This window comes from Fistularia commersonii, chromosome 1 (assembly GCF_037954325.1).
Source record: "Fistularia commersonii isolate RoL2024-O1a breed Wild chromosome 1, RoL_Fcom_v1.0, whole genome shotgun sequence".
Taxonomy (NCBI): Eukaryota; Metazoa; Chordata; class Actinopteri; order Syngnathiformes; family Fistulariidae; genus Fistularia; species Fistularia commersonii.
In genome coordinates, this window is record NC_141284.1 from 14,184,344 (window position 1) to 14,203,054 (window position 18,711).

At 42.6% G+C, this 18,711-nt stretch overlaps 1 protein-coding gene across 2 annotated transcripts; it reads right to left on the reverse strand.

The window, feature by feature from the left end:
- Positions 1-6,102: 6,102 nt before the first annotated feature.
- On the reverse strand, positions 6,103-18,337 carry ift43 (intraflagellar transport 43 homolog (Chlamydomonas)). 2 transcript variants are annotated; one of them, XM_086149407.1, is made up of 10 exons: positions 18,081-18,337; positions 16,924-17,022; positions 16,797-16,814; positions 13,887-13,957; positions 11,730-11,759; positions 10,966-11,012; positions 7,489-7,561; positions 6,754-6,829; positions 6,605-6,667; positions 6,103-6,377 (listed from the first exon to the last, which is right to left on the reverse strand). In XM_086149407.1, exons 1-10 carry the CDS (start codon positions 18,123-18,125, stop codon positions 6,267-6,269), a joined length of 633 nt encoding a protein of 210 aa, XP_086005533.1. In that variant the 5' UTR covers positions 18,126-18,337; the 3' UTR covers positions 6,103-6,266. The 2 variants fall into 2 exon arrangements, with proteins under 2 accessions (XP_086005533.1, XP_086005543.1); XM_086149417.1 differs by lacking the exon at positions 16,797-16,814 and having other exon boundaries at positions 18,081-18,296.
- Between the last annotated feature and the right edge of the window lie 374 nt (positions 18,338-18,711).

An 18,711-nucleotide genomic window follows, 5' to 3' on the forward strand; every position in this document is an offset into this window, starting at 1 on the left:
AGACACAACACACACACAAATACAAGCACACACACAACACCCATATTAGCACAAGGGCTGGGCTGATTACAGCTCCTTCACTGTCCTCATCAAGACCATGGCAGACTACAGTCGGAGATGAGAGGCCCCAAACACACACACGCACACACACACACACACATGCATGCACACTGAAAACCTACAAGCAGAATCTGTTCCACCTGCTGCACACACAAGAAACACACAAATAAACAGAAAAAACACACACAAAGGCCACCTCTTCAGGCAGCCACCGAGTTGAGGCAGGGCCCTGCCATTACCCCATCCTCTACCCTAACCACGCAGTTTTAATTTCAAAGCTCTGATTAGCCGATGATTGCATGACAGCCGCCGACTAGGTTCCCTTTTCGCCCGGTTCCCAGACTGCAACTCAATCATGCCCAATTAGTGGGTCCCCAAACACTCTCTCTTATTAGAGGACTCATAATCGACTCATTGTGTCCTGATTTGGCAAATAAATCACTCTGGAGGCTGCTCACCCCCCCCCACCCCTCTTCTCCTCTTTCGCTCACTCTGTCTTTCCCTGCCCTCTCCCCTTCTTTTCCTTGTCCAGGGGTTCAGTGACAACGTTTTCAGGCGTGCTATTCATTGGAGCTGACAGTTTGAGCAACGCCGGGCTCCTTTTTTTTTTTATTCCCCCTGAAGAATGAAGAATAATTTAGCAGCTAAGGCAAGGCAGGCAGCATGTGGGTGTCCTTGTCCTACAAGGTTAAGAATCTATTCCATCTGAGCAAGAAAGGAGTGAATTAAAATAAATGATGGCCAGATATTTATTGCGAGTTTGCAGATGAAGCCAAGTCACTTCGGCGGACCAGCGGGGCCTTGGCTGCCAGTGGCTCAGTGTAGCTGAGTGACCTCCCTACCTTTCCCCACCTAACTGGGGAATTACAGTCAATGTCACATTACTCCTATCCTGTATTTCATATATTTATTTATTTATTTCCCTAAGATTTTTATATCTTTAAATGCATGCACTGAGGACATCATGTCAGATAAAATGGTAGGACGGATATGGAATGATCCAGTTGAAGGATACTCAAAAGAATTGTAATTTGTTACTCGATTCATAGAACTGAATTCTTGAGTAAACCTAAACCTACACATGCAGATCCTGAGTGAAACAGAATAGGACACACACGTCCTTCTGTCTGGAAGCGCACGCCTCACGGCCAGTCTGGTGTGCTCTTTACTCACCATGTAACATAATTTAAGTAACAAATAAAGCACACTGAATGAAAATCAATCTTGTTGTGTTTTGCATTTTCCCCCAAATGGAAATGACACTCCCCGTATCAATTAGGTTTTTGTTCTTTTTTTAAATAAAGAGGTGAAGACTGAGATAGATGTTTCCAGGAGATCTGACCTGAAAGAACTATGGAAGTTGTAGGTGAAGCACTGGTTCCCTGGCTCATGCTGAACACAGGGAGGCCTGTGATTCTTGAAAACGCAAGAGATAAATGGACTGTGATGTTGAAAGCCCAGAGTTAGATATAAAAGGTAGCTTCAGCGGCATCCCACTGAGAAAGTGAGTTCCCTCCTGAGGCTTTTAACAACGTCTACCATGAAAGCAGTTCTTGCAAATTAAAGTAAGGAAGCCGCTCGGAAATACAATCTTCCTAACTTCGCAATAAGATGACACCGCTGCCACCCGCCACCACACACATTCTTAAGGGTTATGTCTAGTCGGTATGTGTGGGTTTGTGTGTGTTTAGAGTGGTCATCAGTGTTTGCTTACAGAGAAAAGAGCCTGGCCAGCTGGCATGTGACATGTGATGTGCTGTGCTGTGGTCTACCACTGTGAGACCCCTGTGGCAGAGATGTGGAGGTTCAGCAGCCCCCTTCCCAAGGCACTCCACCGAGACCACTGCGAGCACTCAGCAGATGGAGCGTTTCTAGCAGCCTCCGCAAGCAAAGAAGAGGTGGAGTGAGTGCTGGAGGTGGGACTGGCCCCGGCCCCCATCACAGATGCCAGAAGAAGGCTGAGACCCTGCTGGGAGGTTGCTGGGCCAGAACAGGTGCGATCTCATCCCCCACAATCCCCTCTGTCAGCGCCTCTGTGGTTGAGCCAGTGCTCTCTTCCTGTCCCTACTTCTTCTCATTCACACACTTTAGAGGTGTTGTGCCCCCCCCAAACACACACACACACACACACACACACACACACAGACACACACACTCAGCTCTAAATGTATCTATGCAGACACCAAAAATCACAATCACAGTCAGACACACTACCCTTTCCACTCACAAAGACTATAATATTCAAGGCACAATGTCAGGTAAGCAGGTTTTTATGACCGTCCAAGGGCAAACAGTTGTGATCCCTCATCACCACTTGGGGCTAAACACAACCGTTTCCCATTAGCCCTTGCTTAACTACCAGTAACAAGACAGGCTCCACTGTGCATCTGGCCAGGGCCAGCATTTTGTATGATAGAAAGAGTTTACAGCGCGGAGGGTGGGTGGCAAGGCCCAACAGGCCACCTTGACCCGTCCCTGCGCAGAGGACCTTGATGAACCCAGCTCCATTGGCCCTGGCCCATCCACCCTGCTCCCCGACTCTGACCTGGCCACTCCAACTGCCACTGAGTTATTATCATAATTTCCTGGAGAGGCATTGCAGCGCTTCCACTACCGGGAAGGCCTCTGTGTTTTACAGAATGTTTTGTGTTTTATTGCCTTTAAGTCACTCATAGGCCAGTGGAGAGGATCCACAATGATAAGAAAACCAGTCATGTGAAAAATGAAGGACCTTGTGTACGAGACTGAAAGGTGAAAAGGGAAATAATAAAATACATGACAAATGTGGAGCCCAACTGTATTTCATGTTCAAATCCTTGTCTCTCCAACCTCTGCCTGCACTAAAAACATATGAGAGGAAGCAGGGAAATAATAATGAATTCGGCAAATTCCAGCATTAGAAAAAGAACAGAGGCTTTCTACCTCTGTCGTGGTGAAGAGCTGAAAAAAAGTCCTGGTCCTGTCGCTCCCCCGAGCAGGTTCTTTGACAACATGTCGGCAGTAAATTGCCATGGGGCATTCCAAACTGCCCCAATCTCTGCCATTTCATGTTTGAGCCCACCTGAAGTAAGCAAAAAATGACTCAAAGAGTCATGATATTAACTGAAGTAAGGAACAGAAAAATAGCACTGAAAAAATTCAAAATACTTAAAATTTTGGACCTCAAAATATTGCTCCTTGTCTTCTTAGCGAGACAGTTCATCCTCCCCCAGCCCGCAATGGCTTTTTTGAGGTGCAGCAATGAAAAAACATCTGTTTAATCTCGCTTTTTCAAAGGCAAATCCTTTGATCAAAACACGATATTGATCTGGTCGCCCTTGTGTGGACCCTTGTGTGTCTTTAAAACTTGAAATATCATTAAGTCTTTGTGGCCAATCAATATCATGGGTGCTTTTTTGCGGCTTATTTCAAAGGGCGTGGGTATCATTAAAATATGGTCCCATTTGCATATATTACATCTAACATTGGACTCTAAATTGACCTTGAATGAATTTGGGCTATAAACGTACAAGTGAAACAATTTGTCCCGTCTTAAAACAGTGGAGCAGTTTTATGTTCTTTCGTTTTAAACTGATAATCTTACTCTCGTGAGTTTGTCCGGGTCAATGCACCTGGCGGATGCTGTGCTGGCTGGATCAGTGGCCGGGAACCTGTGACATGCATGCGGCCCCTGGTGGAATGAGTCAGTCCAAATATTGCATGAGCTTAGCATGTCTGTCTACACCCCTCACTCTGTGTCTAAGGGGCCCTGGCATCAGACCCCAGCTATCGCTACATCTCCCCATTTTCTTTAATTACAGCTCAGCATATTGGTTTTGGGCTATATGGAAGGGAGATATTGAGACCAGATAAGATGCATAAACTTCTGTCAACACCACTGCATATTAGCTGGACCTGGAAGCACATTATCTCCATTCTGTCTTTTCAATTAGAGCTCCAAATCAAAATACATTAAGACAAGCCTGTCAACAAGAAGAAGGAAAAGAACATTACATTATGAGCCTTTGCCTGGCTTTTATGAAAATTGTATTAGCCCCCAGCATTTGTTGCTTTTTACCACAAAACGAAAAGTCATCTCCACTGAGGGACCCCATAAAAGCGTAGATAGATGATCCATTTAGACGCAGTAGCCTGAAAAGTCCCTGTGCTCAGCTGATTCATGCCGGGCTAGAGGTTTGACAACAACCCGCCGCTTTAAAAATGAACATTACGGATTCAGATTCGAAAACTTCTTTTTTAGATTTGCTGCGCCATGCTGTCATACGTGCCCCATCAAATCAGAGGATTTTAAACAGTGTGTCATTACCCGAACATTTTGAGTGAAAGATAGCATTTGAGGCGCAAGCATTGAGGTGTTGTGGATCTTCAAAGCCAAAATTGCTCCATTATTTTAGTAGAAAAAATGTCAGGAAATTACAAATGACACTAAACCAATGTAAGGCCTACATCGTCAGATCAGATATACAGCGCACAGCATCAGCAAGGCCTCAGACTCACTTCACCTACATGTGACACCATTCTCATTTGAAAGCTTCGGAGAAATACCGTACTTGTTTTGATGTGATTGAGTCCATTGCCGCCAGACAGGGAGAGGTCACAGAGTAGTGCTGCAGCATCAGAATAAACTGTATGAAAGAAAAAAAGAGCAAAGGGGGAGAGCATGCAAGAGGAGGCAGCAGAGAGGTCACTTTCAGAAGCTGGATGCAAGCAGTTGCCAAACAGCGTCTCTGGGTCTCTCTCCCTCTTTGTCTGTCTGTCTCGCTCTCACACATGCTATAATCCCCTTTATGATCCACTGATGCTTGGTCCAGTCATTTGAGGACAGCCACAACCGGTGATCACTGGGCCTTAATCTGAGTCCTCGGCCTGTCCACCGTCCACACTAGACAGCAGCGGCCGGCTGCCAGCATAGGAGTGGCAGGCTTAGCCTTCTCCAGAGAGACAGCTAGAGGTTGTCTCTACATGGATGGGCACTTCGCAGCTCAGCGGGGGAGGGAGGAAGGGGCATCATAACAGCTGCTCAGGACATATGGGCAGAATTCATTAAGTCTGGTAAAATTTGCCAATTGTGGAGGCGGTGAAACTGTGTGCTTGTATGTCTAACAGAGAAAAACTGAGCTCACCTATTGTATGTGATCTCAAATATTCAAACACAAATAAATATTCTGAGCACAACATCCCATGTGATAGCTTCATCCTGAGCTGTTTCACTTAATGAAGTTTATTCAGGCCCTACCAAATGAAAAACCTGGATCTATTTGTGATGGGAAGTGATTTGGGCTGCGAGATGCATAGATTGTACGTCCTTGAGGACTTTGCTGTGCATCTCCAAATGCCATGAGACTGCTCTCAACCTCAGAAATAAACCTAATCACAGTCTGTAAATGTTACAGCTGTTTCCCTAATAGACCTGGATGGACTTTGGAGGCCTCCATTGATATTCACACACATGAACCAAAGACAAAAGTGAGTGCTGATCCATATGACTTGCATGTGTTGAAGACAAAGCACACACTGCAGATTTCATTAAATTCAGTCTACATTTGTTGGAGCAAAAGTCAATTTCAATTCAAAACTGAGCACACAGAGTCGCACACATGCGGTGCACACTGTACTCAATGCGGAGGTATGAAGACATTCTCTCCGTTTCCCATGAAAAGCAGCAACATTCTTTTTCCAGACTAACATCATTCTCTTTTTATCCAGTAAAAAAGGTATAATGTATGCTAATCCCTCAGGTGTCAATAGGAACTCTGTTCAATGCATCTGAGATAATAGTGAAGAAGGGGTTGCTCCTATCGAAGAGCTGGAAGATAAAGTCAATGGCACAGTCAATAACAATAAGGTTGCAGGCCTTAATGAAGAATGTTAATTTGAACACAATCAACTGGATTTCAGCTTAGCTGATTATCGTATGAGGGTGTTGATATTGCAGGAAGTACAGAGGACATTTTTATCTAGGACAACTCTTTGCCGAGGACATTTTCAAACAAAATAGTTTGCCTGTTGAGGCCTAAGAACACGGTGTAAAAATTCCAAACCTCAGCAAAAAGATAGCCTGTATTTAGAAAAAAAGCACAGTATGTACACATTAAAAAATACATTGTGTCCCTTGATGGCATTGCACATTCTTATCAAATATAATCAAAGTCCGCTTCCATGTGGTGAACCTTGAAGCCGGTCAAGTCGGAGTCCAAACTTTTTGCTCATGGGACAGGCTTTGAGGCCTGTTCCTCACTCTCTCCTTGATCCCATTCCATCAGCAGCTCTGAGGACACCTCTGTAAACAGATGATCCCAGTCCCAGCTCACATCATCCTGCGGAGCAAGAGACAGAAAGGGAGGAGAAAAGAAGAATTAGAGAGACAGAAGGAGGCATGAAAAGAGAGGAGAATTGGGGAAGGAGAGCAGAGGGTGTTAATGTACACATCATAAATCTTGATTACCTTGGAGGAGGAGGGGCAACCTCCTCTGGTGCTTTAGAAAACAGCTGGACAGGTCCTTGCTGGGAGCTCACAAACTATATTTACTCAAAACTCACTCACCTCTTTCACTTCGTGCTCTGGAGCTAAAACCTTGGTGAGGAGCTTCAAGTCAATCTCTCCATCCTGAAGACAGAGAGGAGTAAACTTTCACAACCCCCCTAACACATCTGCAGATTAGAATAGAAGAATTGTAAATGTTGCTGACTTGCCAGAGTCTGAAATGCAGAGTAATATTTAAGATCGTTGTCCAGATCTCTGTAGGTGATCACACGATTCACCTGAATACTATGACAGGGTGACAAAAAAGCAAAGACATGGACCATGACACACTCAAAAATAGATATTTCAGTGAGAACATGTCACACAGTGCAGGGGAAGAGGCTCTGGATAAGTTTGTGCACGGTAAATTTTCGAGAGTTCGAGCAAACGCCTCAGAAAAGCAGGAGATGGTTGCCAAATGGTAAACGCTTCAAATTGAAACCCAGCTGCTTATCTGTGAGTTGGAATTAAGTGAGGGGGCTCTCAAAGTGGCCGGGGCCTAGCAGTGCATGCCAGTCCTACTTACTGCACATTACACGCTACATTGCACCCGCAATGAGTTCAATGTGGATATTATCTCGCACAGAGAGCAAGCCCCAGACTAATAACCTCCACCACTGTCATAGCCTTGCTACATATTCGACACATGTCGGCATGCCTCTCACTGGCCTGTAAATCAAAGGACCCAGTTAGTACAAACCCTAGTAACACAGTTGTATAAATCACACCCAACTGTTATTTCTCTCTATCAGCCGAATAAAGCAAAGCATTCTGCAAAAGAACGGACAAAGGACACCTAATCGTCAAAGTCATCGGAGCGGGCTGCTGATCTTGTGTCCTGTGCGCAGACAGTGGTTATCTGCCACACACAGGTCAAGGGATAGGTTTTTGAAGGCTTTCTCTACCTTGGTGGAGCTGCAACTTGCATGGTGAGATCCTCTTCCTGTACATCATCCAGGTCTGGAATCACTGGAATATCTGAGAAAACATCAAAAATAAATGACACCCCAATCATTAAGACACAAGGAAAGTCTGAGTAGCCCCCTGATTCAAGTTTAAGCCATCAACATTTGACGGGTAGTCCACCAACCGAATCACTTAAAAGTGCAATTAATCTCTGTATGGCTGTGTTTGTTTGTGTGTGTGTGTGTGTGTGTGACTATGAGCCTGTGTGGCAACCCCCCCCCCCCTTAGCTACATCCTCATAAGAGCGGTCTTGTCACAATAGCCATGCGGCCATGAATATTCAGCAGTTGAGGCGGAAGCTCTTCTTGCTGTGAGAGGGGCGCTAGCCAGGGGCTCCCCAGAAAGCACCCCCTGCTATCTTAGCATTTGGCCCCTGTCAGTGCTGCCCACCCCCAGGACCCACCATGGCCAGTGTGCCGACCTCTATGTCCACTCTGCCACTCCGACTGGGGTGGCGTCCAGCCATGTGCACGAGTATTTGCTTGCAGGCCCATCTGTGAGGGGTCGGAAGTCACAGTGCGGCCTGGCAGGGGCTGCGGTGCCGGGAGCCGCCAGCCCACTGCTCAAACAGTGGGAACCCACTTTAATTGGCAAAACGCAACAGGAGAGAGGATGGCTCCACTCCCAAGAAGGACAGGGCAAACTTTCACAACATTTTTCAGACGGAGCAGGAAAATAAGAGCAAGCTAATGACAGGCAGACGGATTAGATGGAAATGAGCAAGTCATTTCATCAAGAAAGAGAACAAAACCTCTTCAAAGATGATGATGAAATGTAATAACTCATTTCAAATCTCATTTCTATGCTCATTCATGACAGAGTAAGGAGCATATATATGTCTAAACTGAAGCCTTCACTTTCAGAATATCCTTATCATTTTATATAGACAATGTGTTTTCTTTCTCTCCTGAACAATGTTTTACACAGGGCAGCAGACTACACTGCCTTATTAACTCCACAGCTGAATGTTGACAGTGAAGGAGGGAAAGGAATCACCAGATAGTGAAAGAAAAAGAGAGAGTTGGACTGCATGAAGAGGGTTGTCAGTAATCTCTGTCCATAGTAATGCACCCCGAGGGCAAAGTCAATAGAGGAGTTAAATAGAGGTGAGGAGATGGAAGTCTCCATCTGATGTGAGGAACTATTTCGGCATCTATGTCAGCATTCCTTCAAAATAACTCCTGAAATTCAAGTGTTAAGTTAAGGAACATTGCTTAGTATTTTACATTAGAAAATAAAGTGTTTTGGTTCAAAACATATTTTAAGTTGGCCTGCAGCTAACCTGTCAACTTTCTGTTGATAACAAAACCTCCGGCTTAGTTGATAACTTTTTTTCTCTTTTTTTAATTAAACTAAATTAAAAATGCCACACTCGTTCAGCCACTGACAAGATTCATCTGTGTTTCTGATATCCAAATAAATGCAGGCGCAGGTATTTCATATTCATGAGGCCCTAGTGACACTTTGTCCTCTCATTTACAAAGCACAACGTTCAGCAGAATCTGTCCCCCCTGGACCCCCAATCAAATTTAATGGTCTTAGAGCAATGACATCAAAAAGCCTTGCCATTCAGCTCTTTGCAAATAGCATCCTGGTTGTCTAACTGTCCACACACACCCCGACCACATTCCAGCCTGTAATGTTCCATTAACACACTTTATGAGAGTTTGATGTGAAGCACACAGACATACATTGTCTGTACGCGGAGTCTATCATTATCTAAAAAAAGGGGAACAACAATTTTCAAATGAGCTCCAAATACAGTCTATTACGGGAGGTCAAGCAGGGCATCAGGCAAGCCAGCACTTCCTTCTGACACAAAGGGCAGCTCCATCAGGAGGAGTTTCTCTTCTGGCAATGGCACCCATTAGCCCTCCTGACTTCCTGCCTTCAGCTGGATGTGTATCAAGGTGGCTTTTGTGTGGCAGTGAGCAGGCCACGCATATCCCTATTACACTGTCATGTCCAGCTTCCTTGCTGAAGCATGTAAATATCAAAAGGGGATAATTTGCTGTAAATGTAGACATACTCCCAGCAGGCATACACCACTCAGCAATTTTTTAACTGAACCTCTCCCCGTATCACCTGGGCTCCTATAATCAGCGTCCAGTCAAATGATTACCCAGGCAGAGAATCCCTTTGAAAGGCTCATGGGACAATTTTCAACACATCACTGCTTAAATGTAAGACAGTGAGAAGACATAAAACATGAGTGTGTTTGCATTATTGGCACTATTTTAAGTGAGCATCAGGAAGCAGTGGGGCAGCTGAGAAGATGTGCGGGACTGTCTAGCATTCTCTCCCTCCCTCTCTCTCACTCTCTCTGCTAGTAGCCCTTAGACATAAGGGATAAGGGTAAGGGACATAATCAAGATTGCAGAAGCTGTATCACTACCCCTCAGCACTGTAAATTCCAGTGCCCCTGCCTCCAGCTCTGTATTAAGAACCCCCCCTACACACACACACACACACACACACACACACACACACACACACACACACACACACACACACACACACACACACACACACACACACACACACACACACACACACACACACAGTTATAGTCCTACTGGAAGCATAAGCCACAAGAAAACCAAACCTCTCTACTCTTTGCTAAACCGGTCATCTCTGATGTTGAACACTGGCCAATGACACTAAAAATGTGTGCACACGTTTTAAACTGGGAATGATTCAAGTACCTTAAAATCTGAATGACTTAACAATGTGGTAATTATCATCACATAAATTTAATTGCAAAGTTTCACTTAACCACATAACCAACGCTATTTTGTTCATAAATCCATTACGTAATATCACCTAAGGCCCTAATAAAGGCACTTCATTATTGTTCACTTAGCAGACCATGCAGAGTTTTGCTGGGATAGATTATCCTGTTTCACCTACTGTGTTTCACGACAAAATAGAACAATTGCTAAAACTTCTCGCCGCAGTCCTGACATTGTTTGTGTTGCACAGAATTGTACCCTCAGGTAACGCAGTCAAAGTGAAACGTTTCTGCTGGATCTTTATTCAACAGCCCCTGCCGGGCACAGTATGTGTGTGTGTGTGTGTGTGTGTGTGTGTGTATACACTAATGTGACTGACTGTGTTGTTCTTGAGGATGAAGTGACTATTTAACTCCCATAATATTCTGCGACAAATATTGATATGAATTTGTTTAATGAACCTATTTAAATAATCACAATATTTGGATCTCAGTGTTAATATTGTTTCAGGTACCAGGCAGTTGCTGGCAGTTTCAAGCCACACTGCATCCAAGGAGAAATGTCGGGAGCATCAGTGAACCTGACTGCTTATCTGCTCCACTTCCAGATGATAATTGTGCTGGGGGGCTCCTCTTTGGCTGTGAGGGGTGACACAGAATGGGGGGGATCTAAGGGTGCACTTACCTCCTTCATCATCTGATCCTTGGGGAGTTTGCGGTCGCAGCCGGCGGCTGTAGAAAGAGAACATGTAAACAATTATTTAATACCTTCCAAATGCGGCCCAAAAGTGAGGTCATTATAGATGTTGTGTTTTAATGATGGACTTATTTCTGGTTTTCCACTTTCATGATGCTTGCTTGGCTGGCTGCAGTTTGACTGGACATCAGCCTTTGGCAAATGGCACCAGTGATACTACTACATGCTGCTCTGCATTCTCGATGGCCCCAGTATGGCAGCCTCGAGCAGCAGTGCGAGTAAGTATTGCAAAGACAAGACAGCTGTGGCAGAAGCAAATCTCTTTTCAAATTTCATTAGACACAGAGCCTTCGACCACTAGACTCAAACCCCAGTCACGAGTAAAATATAGAAGCCTGCGTCCTCTAGCTGCTCTCCACATGGTGACATCTATTCTGGTCACACTTGTTCTGTTACTCTGAGAGTGGCATAAAAACTAAGTTCAGAACTACAACAAACTAATGACGGCTCAGTCAAGCATTTTTGCTCAATCAAGCAGGTTTAATTTTTTTTTAAAGAGATTTGTCTTGCAAGTTGTCAAAGATTAGGTACAACCAATGTTAATTTGAAAGAACAGCACAAATACCTATTTGATGCTAAATAGAAATACATTCAAATTAACATATTTCTTTATATACATAAAGAGGTTACTGAATTAAATTAACATTGGCAATGACATGATTTCATATGGATGAACTGCTGAGGCAACTTACTCTTCCTCTGCTGCAGGTCTTCTAGAAGATCTGTATGAAAGCAGAAAGAACAACCAATTGTATTCAATACATTAGTCAATACCATTTTTCTTCCCTTTGAAATAGCAGCTGTGTCAAACCTTGGATCTTATAATAGTAATTCTGTTCACATAGGGGACACTCTTGTCTCCTGCTGTATTGCACCAGCTATTTTGACACTTCTCTCAATTTACACAGCTCAGCTTGAACGAAGCATATCAAACCAAAAAAGACTGTCTTTTGAAACCCTTCCTAGCTCAGCAATGTATTTCCAACACATACTTTCTGTTTTCAGATAAAGTTATCAATCAAATAACATTACACAGAAATAATAATCTCGTGAATGCCAGTGACAGAATGAAAATGAATATCTTTATGCGAACGGAATTTTCAATTATGGCCTGCGGAGATTTTTAGTAACAAGTTTTGGTGTGTTATCATGACAAGTAATGTTGTTATGTATCAAAAGTTTCTTTGATCTCCTGGTTAGGTAATGCCCCCTACTGGGCTCAAAAATGGCACACTAAGTATCGCAACTTTTCCCTCTCTCTACGCTGAATCATAAGGTTATCTATAATGTGGACTTTGAGAATTCTACTCATACATATATACAAATATTTGCAAAGCAACTATTTTGACAATTATAAACTATTTCTACACATCCATATATGCTGAACACATGCTTGGGCTGGCTTTCAAAATATCTGCGACCTCACAAACAATGTTTAAAGGTCTACCGTTTAAGTCTAGTAATATAAAGAAATCACCACTGAAACTGGAAAAATCATTCTACACACCAAACTCCAGTATTAAACTGAAAAAGACAAAAAAAAATACAGTAAAAACTGAAACCTTATTAACAAATCTAACATTTTATTTAGATGCAAGTAGGTCTGGACCATGGCCAAATTTCACGGCAATAAATCCTTTAAGCATGTTTTGTCTGACTTTTACATGCCGTTATAGCCATAAAGCAACAGCAACGGTGGTACCAGAGTCCAGGCAGGTCGGACAGAGAGGAGCTAAGGGAGCCTACCTGCCTGCCCTTGGACTGTGTCCTGCCTGGGGGCGGGGGTGACGACACTTAAGACACATTACAGGCTCCTTGATTAAGACTCATGTAAGGCAAAGCGATAGACATGGTAAAACTGTCTGGAAAAAGTTGTTAGGGATAAAATATATTGTGACAACCTGGTTTCAAAGGTTCATCAATAAACTGACAGATCATTTAGTGTCAATTAGAAGTGATAGATCGACAAATCCCGGGATTTCTGCGCTGGGATTAGTGGGAGGAGGGCGGTGGTGATTGAGCATAAGGGGTGACATTGAAGGGAAAAGTCCTTGCCGGTTCCACGGGGGACCATTACTTACTTAGTTTCAGAGAGGATCAATGCACGTGCAAACCCCTTTTACACCTCCTGTATTTCAATCGCTTTGAGACTGGGAATCAAGCTGGGTTACGCAAAAGCGGAGAGGCAACATGCTGACCTTCTGTGAGAAAAGGAAAAATCTATTGAGTTTTCTGTTTTCACTGCTTGCACTAACAGAGCAGCAAACTACACAAATACGCACGATCGACTCAAAGCCTGCTCACTTCAACTCAATTCCATGCTCTCACCTTCATTGGGGGTTAAGGAGAAACAAAACAGTAGAATGTAGACTCGGGAAAATTTCTGGTGGATTAACAGTACAATAAAAAAAGACTCATGATGAGTCAGTGAAGTTAGTTAAAAATTGGTTGGTTAGTTAGTAATAATAAATGCAATAAGTTAGAAAATGCTGATCCCAATAATTAAGGATTTCTAGATGTTGTACCCCCCCGTCATGTGCAGAACACAGTAGTTTGGGTTGATTGAGTGGCCTGCACCACTGTGATGAAGTGCCTGGCTAACACTGCCCTCCTGTGGCTGATGTATTAACCATGTCAATTACCGCCTTGCTCACAGATGAAGATGAATGGAGAGTGGCCTGCCCGTGCAGGCTCCCTCTAACCTTGTTGATTCACAGCCTGAGTGCTAAATATGCACTGATAAATAAAGTCATTCACCAACATGAGAGTCCATTAATAACGCATAAGATGCGACCACCGCTTAGGGCCCCCATCAGTAGTTGACAGAGGAATAAAGTGAAGATACTTACTTGGTTGACGCAAACCCAGAGCTTTCTTCTGCCCAGCCACCCTGCCTCCGGGCCGGTTTAGGAGGGGGGCCCTTGAAGAGGAGAATTGTTCAAGATTTTTTTTAAGGTAAATGAAGAAATATAGTGTTGTATGTAATACTTAAAATTATTGTCTGGTTTTCATTTTATGATATATGGTGCACAAAAATGCAATGGGTTTGTATCATAATTGTAGTGAGTAGCAGGGGTGGAGTCACTGTGATTGGTGATGCTACTGGAAAGGCTCATGAGAGCATTTTGTTATTTTCCAAATATACCGGTACCATCAATGTTATTGCCATGTTGTGATATCTGATCGTGAGATCTGAGACAGTTTTGCTCAACTTTGGTTAAATTATAAAGAGGTCCCGTGGAGACCAGTACACAGTAAATTGAGATACAGAATCTGTTGTGAGTAGACTTGCAGTGATCATGCAGTGTACATACTGTAGAAGTTAAAAAAAAAAAAAGCTCCTACTCGGTCTGCACTTTTGACTACTAGCTACTTCACCAAGACGTCATCAAAATTTGTATCCTAGTTATATATAAGTGCCCTTCAATAGATCTCTGAAATGTATGAGCATTTTCATCGGACTTCATTCTCAAAAGATACCTTTTTACAAAAAACAATGATTAACAGCTAGCATGGGTGCCACTAGGAGGCACTCTGGTCTGCAAAAGATAGCAGACTCCAATAGGAAAGGCAGACCCCAAAGCTTTGTGCAAAAGTGTCATACAAGAATAGTGATATTAAGTTTCCTCCTGTAGGTGCTGGGATAAAGTCATAATTTAATCTTGTTCGCATTTGAACAAGGGGCTCAAGTACAATAAACAATATGTCTGGTATGTACAGCAAATATATACTGTGCATGCATGTGCACACCATTGTTTTGTCAATTATAGCTTTGAATGCATCCATTTGAGGACCAGAACATATGTGGGGAAGGTGGGGGGAGTGTGGGAACTAACAGGGCATGTAAATCTGACCCTAAAATAGATTCACAGGGGAAAAACGACCTTCTCCTATCATTTGATTCTGAAAATAGTGAACAGAGTATGCATTTTAATGCTGGGACCAGGACCCTGAGAACAGCACTTGAATGAATGAATTCCTCAAAGCACACCAGAGTGGGTACGAGACAAATGGCGCAACATTTCTCATTACTAAATTGAGTCTTCAAAGGACAAAGTGCTTGTGAAGATTTTCATTCACTTATAATAAAAGAGGAAATAATCTTTCATGGCTGCTGCCTTTATCAGAGCCATTTATACATATGAATGTCACCATTAACCAGTGCATGGGGGGGGTGGGGGGCCACCGCTCTCTGTGTATTACCATTTATTGAGAGAGCTGAGGCTGAACAAGCTCCCTCAATTTTCTGTAATTAGTGACCATTTCTTTATTAGGTACAAGAGAAATTACAAGACGAGCCATCATAGCTATTTAAAAAACATTACAAAAATTCCATTCATTAAAATAATTCACTCTGATGTTAAAAATCTGACGTCTCAGAATTGATTAAGGACTGTGTAAAAAATTCAGGAGAACACATGTCTGGCGGAAAAATAAAGATAGAAAAAAAGAACATAAAATGAAAAAACAGCAAATCTTAGCATCCTGTTACGCATACCCAAATATGAACCTGACAGTTGTAGTAAGATTTTTAGTCAATTGGCTTGGCTCTCGTGGTTTCTAATTTTCGACTCTGTGATGGTCACAAGAGGAAAGGCACTCATGTCCAAGCTCTGAGAGCCCATAAAAGCAATCGACTCTTTGTTTGAAGGGATGACAGGAATGTGAACAATCAGTTGGGTATTTTAGGCCAAAGAGGCCTGGGTTGATAAACGAAGACTGTAAATAAACCCACCCCATAGCACGACACACAGGAAAAATGCATTGCATGTGCACAGCAGGTCAGAAGGGGCGCGAGAATACTGGTTCCTACATTAGGGAAGTTGACCTAATTTGGGAAGATTGGCCGAAAGCAAGAGCATTGACAGAATTTTTTTGTTTTGTTTTGAGAATGCTGGCTGTTTTACAATTTGCCAATCTAGGCAAAGGGGCTGATTCCATAAATGCCAATGATGAAACTGGCGAAAATATTTGCTCTGTTTCAGTTGTCACTTCCGATCAGAGTGGTCTCATGTATTTTTGTCCTATATTTAGACTCAATTTTGGGTGATTACATTCAAAATATTTCAAGGAGCCTGAGAAAATGCTTGATGTCAGCCTACATTTATTTAATTTGTGGTCAAGGTATTTCCTTACAAAGACAGCGTAAAAAGTAATCCATATAAACAGGAAATAAATACATATTTGAAGAGGGCTTATCATAGTTTGGTCAACATTGATTTTTGCCCAGAACAAGTAAAAAAATCTGTTGATAGGACAAAGTAAAATGTGCTTCTTAAGTTAATAGAAATAAAATTCATTTTCTAAAAGTGTCTTTGCATCTCACAGAAAAGCCTGTAACAAAAAAAAATGTTTTAATATTTTGTTGTGTTTTGTAAATTAGTGAAAGGATTTATGTGATATTCAACAGGGTTTCAGGGACTGTAGAAAAGCACACACCAACATACACACACAAAATTAAAGCATTGAGAGAAAAACAGGAAGGGAAGCTACAGCGATCTTTTTCAACTAATTTCTTTGCTATTGGTTGTGTAAATAATTTATTTTCAGTAATCTCTGCATGAATCTCTGCTGTGACATTTGTCAAACTTATTGAAATTTGTGCATCGCAATGTAAGAGGAGATAAGAATGTTTATCACAAGATTCGCTACTGAAGCAGACAACAGAAATTAATTCAAATGGACAGCCTGGCCTAATGTTGGTTTCTGGAAAGCAAACAGAATTCATGCAGAGTTACCATTGCTTCCATGCAACCTACCTCATCAACATCATCATCCTTTGATTCATGTGTAAGAGAAACCCACAAGGGATATTATGATCAAGTTACATGGGGTGTAATTATTTATGCATCTAACCGAATGAGAAAGTATCATACAGTCACATACTTCTCCAGAAGTAGCAGTGGAAGATTTCCGAGGGTGACGAGCATCATCAGATGATGAGTGGTCTGCAGCAAGGCGAGCTCTTCGTCCAGCTTTAACAACCTGGGAATGTTTCAAATCGGAGTTTTTTTCTAATTTGAAAACATCTACCATTACAAATAACAAAATACTCTTGTATCAAGGTTTCTGGCGATGAAAGTATGCTGGACTGAAGCAACATGTTTGTACTGTGAATCGTGTAATTTTGACTGTGTGCATGTGGACATGACAACTGAGTTGTTGTTATTTTTTAACTTATAATCTGTAGTATGACACCTGCTGTTATTGCTGTTCAAGTTATGAAGAGAGGGATTACGTTGTACTTTGGAGGTCGAGGGACATGACACATCTTTGCCAGTGAAGTAAAGACCTTAACATAGCACTTAAATGTTACTTTAAAAACAACAATAGAAGTGGTTGTTTCGCCATCTACGTGAAGAAGGACAAAAGCGCGGTATTATAGTCTTAATTTTGGCTTTGATGCGACAAAGATAAACATAAATCGCGATTTTAACTTATCAGGACATATTGATTTAAACGTAATGACTTCCAAAAATCAACAGTATTAGCGCCTGCTTGCAGAGATTAAGAATTTCCTGCAAAAGTTGCTTGTCCCCCGTTTCCAAAATTGTGACGGAAGACAGTAAACAGTTCGCAGACAGAGCAGCATTGTTTAGCAAATGTTTCAAGTTGCGACGGAACGTCTTTTTTTCCTTTTTGTTCAAATACAGGACCAGAAACTCTGCCTGAAAAAGGAGCGCAATGCAAGTACACGCATGTTAGGCATGTTAGGAGATCCAGTTAGCACGGCCAACCGTGAAGTTAATGTTAGCCAATGCCAAATAACCTTCTTCAAATGTAATCATCTTGTCGCTGTTTTTAACAGTTCAATAAACAATTACCTCTTTATTTGTGACAAAACATTGGGAACGCCAAGCTATTTACTTTGCTATTCACCTACTGTCAAAGGCTGGCTGGCACAGGCTCTTTGCTAACGCTACGAAGCTAGCGATAGCTAAACCCGATATCGCGTGTTTCCAAGTCCAGGTTACAGACAGTACAGTTGAACTTAGAACGGTGCAAATATTATCACCACATTTGTCGCGAAAACACCCACTCACATTCTTTACAGCTCCACTCTCTCCGAGATGAAGATTATCGCCCATGTCGGTACTTGTTGCTATGGCGAGCCAGCGTCTTCCTGGGAATCGATGACGTCACACAACAACGATTTCCATGGTAACGCCTATCAAGAGAAAAGGATTCCAATGAGTGACTGAATAAGAAACTGTAAATCGAGTTTCCCTCCATCCATCCATCCATCCACCAACAAAGAACCACACAGAAATGTGGAAACTGCAATCGAACCAGGGTCCTTGGTGCTGTGGGGCCGAAGAGCTGACCGTTGTTGCAAGTAGTAGCAGTCGTAGATGTGTAAAGGTTGCTCGAAATGATGGACTGTAAACGACACCAGCTGCTATTTTGCCCGATAAAAAATCACTCACGTCCCCGATCATTTCTTATCTCCGATCTCTTGATACATTAACTTAAATCTGAGGTTGATTCTATACCTGAAATTCGCCACTTTGCTCAGTAGATGTCGCTGCCGCGTATGTTTTCTACGAAGCGAGGAGACGCACGGCAGGAGCAGCAAATAACGATTCACAGAAGCTTTGCACACCCGCAAAATGACACCTTTTCGTGTTTACGTGTATCAACAATCCCCGAAAATAGCTGAAAGCGGTTACTCTC

Coding starts and splice junctions, on each gene's coding strand:
- ift43 (XM_086149407.1), bottom strand. CDS start 18,125: ATGGGCGATAATCTTCATCTCGGAGAGAGTGGAGCTGTAAAGAAT. Junction 17,023..18,080: donor AGAGTGGAGCTGTAAAGAAT/GTGAGTGGGTGT, acceptor AAACATTCCCAG/GTTGTTAAAGCTGGACGAAG. Junction 6,378..6,604: donor CAGAGCACGAAGTGAAAGAG/GTGAGTGAGTTT, acceptor CTTGCTCCGCAG/GATGATGTGAGCTGGGACTG.